Source organism: Zingiber officinale, chromosome 6B (assembly GCF_018446385.1).
Source record: "Zingiber officinale cultivar Zhangliang chromosome 6B, Zo_v1.1, whole genome shotgun sequence".
Classification (NCBI taxonomy): Eukaryota; Viridiplantae; Streptophyta; class Magnoliopsida; order Zingiberales; family Zingiberaceae; genus Zingiber; species Zingiber officinale.
The window spans coordinates 107,300,265-107,312,002 of NC_055996.1; the positions used below are offsets into that span (position 1 = coordinate 107,300,265).

The 11,738-nt window shown below is 36.2% G+C and overlaps 1 protein-coding gene across 2 annotated transcripts; it reads left to right on the forward strand.

The window, feature by feature from the left end:
- The first annotated feature begins 580 nt into the window (after window positions 1-580).
- Window positions 581-6,320, forward strand: LOC121988762. Of its 2 annotated transcripts, XM_042542365.1 has the most exons (6): window positions 581-976; window positions 2,017-2,109; window positions 3,265-3,498; window positions 3,607-3,709; window positions 5,626-5,855; window positions 5,961-6,320. In XM_042542365.1, the coding sequence occupies exons 1-6, from the start codon at window positions 678-680 to the stop codon at window positions 6,193-6,195; spliced, it is 1,194 nt and encodes a 397-aa protein (XP_042398299.1). In that variant the 5' UTR covers window positions 581-677; the 3' UTR covers window positions 6,196-6,320. The 2 variants fall into 2 exon arrangements, with proteins under 2 accessions (XP_042398299.1, XP_042398300.1); XM_042542366.1 differs by lacking the exon at window positions 3,607-3,709 and having other exon boundaries at window positions 3,265-3,427.
- The last annotated feature ends 5,418 nt before the right edge of the window (window positions 6,321-11,738 follow it).

Consider the following 11,738-nt stretch of genomic DNA (forward strand, 5'->3'; position numbering starts at 1 on the left):
CAATTCAATTTTATTCATTAGTTTTTAATTTTTAATTTCAAAATTTGAAAATTTTATTTTTTTAATAAAATAAATACCACCTGCGTGCATAATTTTTAAAATTTTCAAATTTAAAAAACCATCGCGTGCATGATTTTTAAATTTTTAATTAAGAAACATCATGCATAATTTTTATTTTTTTAATTAAAAAAATCACCGGTTGCATGCACGCCCCAGGTGAGAAATACTTCTTTTATATATAAAATCAATCCTTTTAACGCGTTCAATTTTTTCAACGTGTTAATGACACGTCGGTGGAAATTATATCCTCACATTAATTTTAACACCAATTGAGAATTGAGGGTTATAACACCTAATAATTTCCAGTAACCCTAATTGCTAAAACAATTTTGATAATTTTTTTTAAAAAAATAGTAATTTTAATATAATAGTATTATATATAATATTTTTTTTATTAAATTAAAATAAATTGCCTAATTTTTAAAATGTTGTTAACATTTTGAAGGATTTCGAATTTTAAAATCAAGCAAATAATTCGCAAAAATAAAATAATAATAAATTCATCCGACATCTCGCGGCAGAAGGAGCAGCAGCAGCTTTACCTGTCACTCTGCTAAACTACGGCAACCCCGATCGTTCTCGCTTGCGGTCGCGGAGATCTCCGCGTGCTCTCTATCATGGCGACCTCCTCCCGCACACACAGGGGCAAGCAGAAGAAGCCCACGGCCCTCCTGATTCCGCTTCTGTCTGTCACCGCCTCCGTGGCCGTCGCCATTGTCTGGATCCTCCTTTCGCCTCTGGTCCATCCTCCTCTCTCGCCGCAGGGGAGGGAGCCATCGAGAGGGTTGGATCGGAAGTACCTGTATTGGGGAGGCCGGATCGACTGTCCCGGGAAGCATTGCGACTCCTGCGCCGGATTGGGGCATCAAGAGTCCAGCCTCCGATGTGCCCTAGAGGAAGCTCTCTTCCTCCAAAGGTCCAGTCTTTCTTCCCCTTTTACGGTCTTTCTCTTTCGGTCTGCCTCCTATCCTGTGCACTAGACGATCTTTACGTAAGCATTGTTAGTTGTAATGGCCTAGTGCTCCTTCATTTTTAGGTGCATTAGCTTTTCTTCCATGATAGGGCAAATCCCTTTCAAGTGATCCAAACTGAGGTTTCTTTCAATGCGTTGAATAGGAATGCAGAATTAGATGTGCCTTCTCAAGAGACTGCTTTTGGAGCGCTTTTGATTAACAACGTCGTTCTTTTGAAGCTCTTCAGTCGCACTCATCTTCTGGGTTGGATACCATTTTTTTTGACAGCAGATTCTTTCTTTCTAGTCTGCGAATCTCTTGCAATGTGGATACAATGTGATCAATTACAAATATGGATAATCTATTTGTGAGTATAGATTATTGTAAAATTATTTTTTTAGAGTGAATGATAAAATAAAAGATACTTAAATAAGATAAACTGTGAGCAATTTTAATTTGTCTTTGATTTGATCTGATGAGAGCCCTTCCAGGGAGTATACTTGAAGGGCTAACATTGATCCAAAGAGGTGCATAAACTACTCGAAACGGTGCATCTACTTGAATGGATGCTTAGAGTACTTGGTGTGTTTTTTCAAATGGGTGCCTAGGCTACCCAAAGGAGTATGCTAGCCCGAAGAGTTTCCTAAACTACCCAAAGGGGTATGCCAATGTGAACCCGTGCCTAGATTACCCAAAAGGGTGCATATACCTAACTGGTTCGTCTATGGACAAAAGGCTACCTAAAAGGGTGTTGACTACCCAAAGGAGTACATCTACTCAAAGGAGTATCTCAATAGCTCAAAAGGATGTGTTGACAAATTGAAGAGGCATGGTATATGTCAACATAACAACAATCTCTCTGTACTGAACATTAGACAATATGATAAGCTTATCATTTGAAAGGGAAAAGCTACATCAATAACAGCAAATATAGTCATTCTCTTGCAAGTTATCTTATGAGTGGTTAATTTGTGCTTGCGTAATTCATGGATTTTTCATGCAGAGTATTAGTGATGCCCTCTAGAATGTGCATCAACCCATTGCACAACAAGAAAGGGATCCTCCACCAGCAAAGCAATGCAAGTTCTGATGAAAGGTGTGATCACATAGTTTTACTTGCATATGCATACTGAGTAGAAGTTTATTTTCTTCATTTGTTTCAAAAAATCGATAAGTTTATTCTCTGACGTTCTGACTATTCACTTTAGAATATTTGGAAGATTGTTATAGTTCATAATCATGATATCAGTATAACCCTGTATAGTTTATTAAATTTCACAAAATTTGAGTTTCTTCTTTTGACTAAGCCATTACCTTAGGAGACAGGGTTTCATGTTTTTCAAGCGATCAGTGCATATGTAGGATGTTTGTAAGGTATTATGTTGAGAATAGATGAACTCTCTAAACTCCTGCAGATGTGACATCACAAGAAAAATGAAATGGAGGACCAAGAAACACCGGATAAATACATAAACATATAAAACAATGATATCTTAGAATATTAAAAGAATAAAAGTTAATATTGTATAGAAATATACTAGATTATGCCTAGTTGAAAACTGCAAAGTAGAATTTCTTAATGCAGCTAAAGGTAAGGATTTGGTCTGCTGCTGCTGCTCAAATCTATTTAAACTAGAACTAAGTTTGTCCCTTTAAAGTTGCTAACTACTTTTTGTTTTTTTTAGTCATTGGATGCTTGAGATTTATCTAGTCTTCTTTATTAATATACACAATAGCTACCTTAGAAAGAGAGTTATTTTTTCTTTCATTTGTTCAGTAATCATTTGAGACATAATCTCTCAATGATGAAAACTAAGGTAAGTCGCTTGCAGACATTTTAGTTGAATTCAGGATCTTAGATACTATCAAACATAGTCGACTATGGGGTGGTTAGGTTTGAATTCACGATCTTAGATATTAGCAAACATAGTTGATTAGGGGGTGGCCAGGTTTCCCTGTGGTGCAGGAACCGGTGACTAACCAATAGACAGGAGTTGGCATACAACAACTAAGTCACTATGATGTTCACACTTATCTAATTATTCACAGCTTACTGATGTCCTAATAATTTGGTAGGTCCAAACTAAAACTTGGACGATTTGTCTATTACACTTGTCACAGCAGATGGCTAGCGAGTATCAACAATATTGCACTCTTAGATAGTGTTGGGTGCTACTAGATTTTTATGCATTTTCTACTTTTAATAATTTGCATGTTGAAATGACTTTCACTGATTCAAAATGTACTCCAGGTGGGCAGCAAATTCATGTGCAATGGACTCTTTGTATGATCTTGATGCCATCTCGAGTAAAGTAGAAGTGATATTGGACAATTCAAAGATGTGGTCCCATGCACTGTCAACAAGTATGAAACTAGGAGACAGTGGAGTGGCACATGTTGAAGGAGTTGGCAAGGTTGTCCTAAAAACAAGTAGCCATTTTTCCAGTGTTTTGCTAATAAACCGCACAGCTAATCCCCTAGCATGGTAATATATGAGGCTAGGGCTAGGTTTGTCATTCTTTTAGTTTTATATCTTGGAGTAAGCTTATTACCCAGTACTAGGCTTGATAATGATAAATTGGTAACTGTCTAGGTTTATGGAGTGCAAGGATCGAACCAATCGCACCAGTGTTCTGCTTCCATATTCTTTTCTCCCAACTATGGCTGCCCCAAAATTAAGAGATGCAGCAGACAAGGTTCCAATTTTCTGAAACCTCTCTTTTTTAGGAGCAAAATTAGGACCTTTGTATGAAAGAAGACAATTGTAGAAAGTATCCAGATAAATTTGCTTGTTCAATCTTTCTTTTATAGTAATGTTATAGCTGTTTGTCTCAACCCAGAATGTCAAGTGCATACATCTTTTTGTAGAATCATTACATGTCTTAATACTTATCCTGTGATTGGTTGTGAGTTGAGAATAGTCCACCCAAGTCATCTACCACTCAAAACCGAGATACAGAGCCTTCCTTGGTAGACTGATTCAATCACACATGAAGTTGGATTAAAGTTACACTTCAAATTGTATATTGAAACTACTCTGACAAAAGATTCAACCATATAATCAAAGTTTGTAATAAAATAACCATGCCCATATCATATCATCTAGTGTCATCACCACCATTATCAAGCCATGTTTGTTCTCACCTATTTGGAGGTCGGCATCAGATCAACTATTATCATTTTTTTTAAACTATCAACATCCACAAAACTAGTTATGCACACTAGACAACTAAACTATCTGAATGACGTTGTAGTAGGTTCCATGCTCATTGGTTCCACATGGACAAGTGCAGTGATTCATTATACAAATATAAATTGGCTTTTTCCTAATAATTTGAGTTTTTGAGCTAACTAGTTAGCTAATCAATTTCAACATGCCGTTAGAGCAAGAAGTTTATAGGTCATTATATGTCTGAATTGTAATAGGTGTGAGGGGGACTCTTGAAGCTAAGATGGTAAGTGGACTCTCTTGCATTGTAATCATGTTGCAACAAGCTTTTGTGGACGCCTCCACTTCCGACATAGTGAACAGTGTGAATAACTTACTAGATGCCAATCTGTGTGCCTGAATCTATGACGAAGGTCTTCATGCGAAATCAAAGCCTTTGGTTGTATCTAATAGAGTAGATCTGTTACAGGTTAATTTGCACTAGTGGATTTTGGGGGTCAAATTGAAAATCAATTAAAGATTAATTGAATTCTTAATTTGGACTAAATTAGAGGAAGTATGTGATCTAATCCTAATTAATTCTGTGTAATATCTAATGGATGAGATTGGATCTCATCATTGAGTCTTGGATTGGATCTTAAGATCCATTGGATGAGATTGATTCATCACTAAGCATAGTCTTGAGATTTTAATGGTATATCTCATCACCAACCATTAGATTGAATCTTAATGGATTCAACGGATCAGATTATATCTCATGATCAACTGTTGGATTCAATCTTACTGACTTAGATCGAATAACATCATTATGATGTGGATAGATGCTACTTAAGCTAAAGAGTAAGGAATTTAGGATCTTGATGTAGATCTAATTCCTCTTCACGCTCAATCCCTCCTTCATCTTTCTAGTGGTGGCTGAACTCCTGGCTGATCCTTTCAGGTATTGAGTCACATGTTGAAGTAGAGGGTGTGGTTCGTATCATGTCTACTTGAAGCTTGTTTTATTCCATTCTATCGGCTTGAGTGTATGTCTAGGGATTAAAGCTTGGCAAGAATATACTTATATGCTTTTGCTCACGCCAATGCAATTTCTCCTTCATACCAATCCCAACACACATATCTTATCCATAAAACAATTTAGCCTAAACCATATTATCAACATGTTAAAACAATATGGTTAACCTGAATCATAATGAAACATTATTCCCTGGCAATCATCACAGTGAAAAGTTTGGAATCCCTGTGCATGTCAACTTTTTTTTTTTTTTCATTTCTTTTCTTTTCCCCTCTCCTTAGCACTTTCCTTATGACCAAGTAGAGTCTCCTTGCACCAACTATAGGCACCAAGGTGTGACACTTAGCCCTTTAGTCTCTTGTCCTTCCCTTTTGATAACACTGCTTGTAACTATATATTGGCCTACTCTAAAAGAATGTTTGCTGCAGATCAAAGGCTTGCTAGGTGATTATGATGCTATTCACGTGCGCCGAGGGGATAAGATAAAAACCAGAAAGGACCAGTTTGGAGTTACAAGGACGCTCCATCCTCACCTTGATAGAGACACTCGCCCTGAGTTCATTCAACAGAGAATAGCAAAATGGATTCCGCCCGGACGTACAATTTTTATTGCTTCAAATGAGAGATCACCAGGCTTCTTCTTGCCACTTGCTGCTAGGTACCATGTTTAGACATTTTCTTTTGTTTAACTTAATAATCACTACACAAACTTTCTTATATGGTCATCAACGTAACATATTACTAAGTTGGACACCATGTACAGGTATAAGCTGGCATTCTCATCGAACTTCTCAGACATATTGGACCCAGTTATTCGCAATAATTACCAGCTGTTCATGGTGGAAAGATTAGTCGTGAAGGCGGCAACAACATATGTGAAAACCTTCAAGGAAGATGAGAATGACAGAAGCCTCACTGATGACCCAAAGAAGAACGTCAAACGCTGGCAAATACCTGTTTACACCATGGAGTCGAATAGAGTACCAGAAGAAACATGAATCTGTGTATCTTATCATTGACTGTGATTTATGTGTGTTCTTGTTGTATATATACAAATATTTATCACTCTCTTTTTTCCGTGTATCTTATCCTTGACTGTGATTTATGTGTGTTGTTGTATATATAAGCGCGCGCGCTCTCTCTCTATTTTTCTTTTCTTTTTCTTTCTTTTCTGGACTGCATTATCTTTGTGCTACACTAGCCCCGTGACACCGTTAGCATGGATTGCCGAGCTACGACTTGTCCTCAACTTGGGTCAACTTTGTGCTCGACTTGACCTGTTTAAGGTTGGGTTAGAGAATTAAAAGTCTCTTGTTAGGTTTACCAACTGCTAAGTGATGGGAAAAAAAAATTCAGTTACGGAAATAAATTTTTTGTTGTTAGTATTAAATTTTTGCCGTTAATTTACGCTAATTTAGTGATGAAAATAAATTCTATCACTAATTTAAATTAAAATTTATACACCATCCTAATTGAGAGATTTCAATTCTATTTATATTCATACATTCAATAATAATATTAAACATCAACATTCAACACTTAACTCAACTATACATTCACAAACACATTCAAATACATTACAAATCAAATTATCAACAAAGCAACATTCATGTTTAACAAAAAAAAAAAAAGTCCCATCGGATGAGTCTAGTGGCTAGCGTATGAGGTATTGTCACAATGAGATCTGGGATTCGAATCTCGACAAAGCCGAGGTAAATACCTCCCTTATGTGCTACTCACTATTCCAAGGGCTAGTAGCCGCCCGTGATTTACCTCCTCTATGTTGGCCCTAGGACGGGTTGACGGGGGCGCTGGGGGCGAGCGTATTCACCTTTTGCCACAATGTTTAACAAAAAAAATAATATTTAAAATATTGTACATGATTTAAAAATAATTTAATTTAAATCCTTTACATCCCAATCCAAATCTCAAAAACTAATACATCTATTATCATATCTCATCATCCCATCGTGTAGTAAGTATAATATGATAGGTTATTAAAAGAATAAATACATAATTCAAACTACATTATATTTTTTAGTTTGAAACAATCATATTCATATATGAATCTAAAGTTAAAACTACTTATCAGAAAATGTAAAAACTAATCAACACAAGTTTAACATGCTTTAAAAAAATATATACCTTAACGATAGACTATCAAATCTATTTTTTCAAGTGTTAACCTTTTATCTATATTGTTCTTGAAAAGATGTAATATAATTAGAACTGCATATAATATCAAAATTAACATAATCATTTTCTATATTTTTTGAGTGAAAAAAATTAAGTTGAAGGTCAACACCTTAAAAGAACTATTGTTATTATGAGCTATTTATTAAGAGTGTTCGGGTCTTGAGTCTCTCGTGAGTTAAAATCATGTGGTGTTGGAAAAGTAGAAGGACTGATTAATGGAAAGTAAGAGAAGAATTATTGCATTTACTGATCTATAGGCGTCTTCACCTAATCATCAATCGATTGCCGATTGACTTGAGACTACTCTAATCTTGTGACCCGAACCCTCAATTCTTGATTTTCTTGTATTAATGCTTCCACTCGAGTAGATGAAGAACTGGATGACCCATGAGCTTAGGAGCCATCGCACGATCATATACAACTTTTGCCTAAGAGACAAAGTCATAGAGAGAGTTCTTTTTCTTTCCATCGAGAACATTATGATATATATCATTTAGTACATCATCTAATATCCTCTTCCTCTATAGTAAATTTATCAAGTCTATTGCTTGCTCTACAATAGATCATGATCTAGCCGTATGCTTTGTGGATTCGGTGCTTGGGCCAGCGAGCTTAATATTTCTATTATTTTGAGCAGTTGATGAATTTTACTGTCATTTTCTACCGCTCAAATGTTCTTCCATGTATCCCAAATCTCATCTATTATATGGGATGACCTTATTCTCTTCCTTCTCCACTTGTATAAAAGTCCTTGTATAATTTTGTACATTAATTTGTTCCATGTTCCTTTAAATTCTACCTTATGTACTGACTTTCAAATATAATTTTTCTACAACAATATAAAAAAAAATTAGTATAAAAGAATATTATATTATATAGTATCAATAATATTTAAATTATTTACCAAAAAATCTCAATAATAAATTTTTTTAAGATCTTGATCTATATACCTTCATGTAGAACTAGAAGTACATTGACCCTCTTTAAATTTTTTGCTTATATAAGTAGCTATATTATGAATATCGAAAGTAAAACTACATAAAAATAATATATTAGTAATCCTCAAAATAATCATGGAATTACTAATAACATCAATACTTACTAATCTCCAACAATTCTCAAAATAATCAGGTCACCGTGTATTGTAGCAATATCTGACATGATTATATCTGCAAAATAACATTATAATATGTCCACATTCCAAATAATAATTAAATCAGAACTAGTGAAATTTACATGCAAAAACTAGATGATGAAGCAATATAAGGTTCAATTGGCTGAAACAAATAAGACTCTTTATAATAGTACTAATTGTAATAATTTGGAATAAAATTATTTCTACCTACATGTACTTTCATGGCATCTCATTGCGGAAAATTATATTTCTATATTTGCAATGATTACACATACAATATAACTTGTCACCATTAATATAGTTTGGATGACGCTTAATAAAGTTCACAAATTCTTCAACTTCATCAAAATATTTTTCAATGATAAATTTATTTTTTAATCTATTGTACTTCTAAGTTGTATTCATATACATTGTAACCTAATGATAAATAAATTTGTAACATTATTAAACGTATAAAACTAAGCATGCATATAATCTTAAGTAAATCATTAAAATCTAATACTATCCATAGCACTTAAACTTAAATTAAACATTAAGTTTGAACCTCAAAAGAAGTATATTAGCACTAAAAGAGAAGATAAGAAATAGATTAGAGCTAAGAGCTTAGAAATGGTGTTGCCTCCACTCCACTGTTAAAAGAGATAATAGCTCTGAAAATGCCGCACACTTGAAGATAACAAAAGCAAGAAAAAATTAGCTAAAATCAATTACATTACATAATGTCTTAAAATCAAATCCCGACGCATAATGTCTTAAAATCAAATCCCGATGGGAGCATGCCCTCAGGCAAAAAAAAAATCCTCTCCTACTCCCTAGCCACTTGGCGATTTGCTATAAGTTGACCTTATGATTTACCTTTCTTCACATAACCTGTGGATGAGCTATGTGGGACGCCTGAGATGAGCATAATCACTTTTGATACAGCTAAAAATAGAATTAAACTCTTTCAATATTATATCACTTATTCTCTTGGACCTAATAATGAAACAAGGATCTAGTAATCAATTTTATTAAAGAATGTAGGTCAAAAGTTATCTCTTACGGTGAATTACTAACACTAACATTAACATTACAATCTAAATTTAATCCTAAGTTTCAATTTGACTTGTGAAAATTTTTGCATAACATAAATCCCATTGAGCATTGAAACAGTAAGAAATCAAACCCTAATTGTTGTTGTCCAAAGATAGCAAACAAAATTGACACAATAAAAATTCCATTTTAGAATTTAGAATTCAAATTCAAGGGTTTAACTGTGCCATTCAAATTCTACACTTCCGGCCATCATTCCTTGTTTAGCAAGTTCAATACATTGGTATGTTAATCACTCGACTAAGAACTTTCAAAACTTAAATTCCAGAATTAGAACTCAACTCAATCACTGATTGTCTTGCGGCTAGGGTTGAGGCCATGGCTGAGCTCATGATCGTCTAGCACCCAACTAGTGCTGCGCGCGTGGCCAACCGCTAGGCTTCGGTTGCATGGCGCGTGATCGATTGCACTGCCAGGGTTGTGCATGCATTCGGCTGCCCGACTAGGACACATAGCTGAGGTTGCGGTAGGCCTCGTGACCTCGCTACGAGGGCGTTGCCAAGCCATTGCTAAGAGAGGAGAGGGAAGGGGAGAGGATCGAGTGTACTAGCGGGATGCGTGTCAGTGCCAGAGATTGAAGAGGAGAGGATCGGAGCATGCCGGATGATATGGTGTTTAAGGTGGGCCCCTCTGGGATGGGTTAAAGTCTAGGAGACTAGTTGACATGGGAGTCAAAGTCAAAGGGTTGTCAACATCATCCGAAACAAGAGAATGGTCGCCTAGACCAATCGGATCTCTGGATCAGCCGACCCTTAGTTTCCAACCTTGTGCACAGGTGGAAGGTTAAGCAAGGGGCTCATTCGATCGGGCCCTCCAGCTGATCGTGCCTCGAAGTCGGATTTCTTAAACAATGATGGATCGTTAAGACAAGTATCAGTTACCCTAACTGAGTGCTCTGGCCGATCAGACATATAGTCCGATCAAACATGCTAGACACTTGGTTGCTTACGGGTCAAATAAGGAAGTCAAATCATCCACTACATTCATAAATACCGATTGGGTACCGTTTGGGAAGAAGGGTCGGTTGGACTATATTAGTGATTTGATTGGTTGGTCAAATAGCTTGTTGCGGGGCCCACAACTCGATGAATTAATACACTTTTTTAGCAGTTTGTGTCTTGGAGGATAGAGAATATTCTGCAGGTAAATCGTGCTTCTAAGTTTTCAGCCTATCAAATTATAAAGATTTGTAGGCTCATTTTAGGAAAGGTGTTAGAGTCACTTTATGACCTGTCTGTTCTTTGAAGTACTTTGAAATTCATACATATATACAACAGTGACACTATAAAAGGGGGTCTCCATCTACAAGCGCAGGTATGCAATGCTACATAATCTGACACACTCATTACTACTGTTCATTTCACTATTCCTATCCAGAAACCAATCACTGACTTAAGCCTCAGAGAGCCAACGCTGGGGACCCCTTCTCTTGCCCAACACTAACGCTCTTTGTGACACACATGACAGCTTGAAGTCTTCAATTGGTCAGCATCTTATCCACATTCCCAGCCAACAACTTTCACTGCTTTCGGACAGGATTATATTTGGTGTCGTCTGTGGGAACTTCACCTGCATCCGAGATGTGAAGATGGATGAGATTGGATGACTCACCACAGTAACCTTGATGCAAGAAGAATTGAAGATGTTGATAGAAGCTTGCGCGACTAAAATGGTGCAACAACGACAAGCAACGATCGAGTTCCATTTACCGAATGACCTCGCTATATCCGCAACTAACCAGCACGTTGAACACGAAACCCGAGTGGAGGGTTTGATCGGGTTTTAGCCGATCCAACCTCCTCCAGCTGCCTTTCCTCGAGTACCCGTTCTACCGATTAGCTTGCCACTGGTGCTGCATTCACTGATTACATATCACAGAGCGTTGTTCCAAACACCCCCAGAGGATATGGGCCAAGCAGAGTGTTAGGACCCTTGGCGGCCAGCTAAAGAGGGGTGAATAGCCCTACAAAGAAAAATGAAAAACCTTTCTCGAACTTTATAGCTTAATAATTATTAACACTTGCATAAAATAAATATAAGAAACTAAAGCAAAGAAGAGGCATAAAAGAGTTTACTTAATTACAACCGGGGAGATTGTTAATCCAAGAAAGATGAAAA

Coding starts and splice junctions, on each gene's coding strand:
- LOC121988762 (XM_042542365.1), top strand. CDS start 678: ATGGCGACCTCCTCCCGCACACACAGGGGCAAGCAGAAGAAGCCCACG. Junction 2,110..3,264: donor AATGCAAGTTCTGATGAAAG/GTGTGATCACAT, acceptor AATGTACTCCAG/GTGGGCAGCAAATTCATGTG. Junction 5,856..5,960: donor TTCTTGCCACTTGCTGCTAG/GTACCATGTTTA, acceptor CACCATGTACAG/GTATAAGCTGGCATTCTCAT.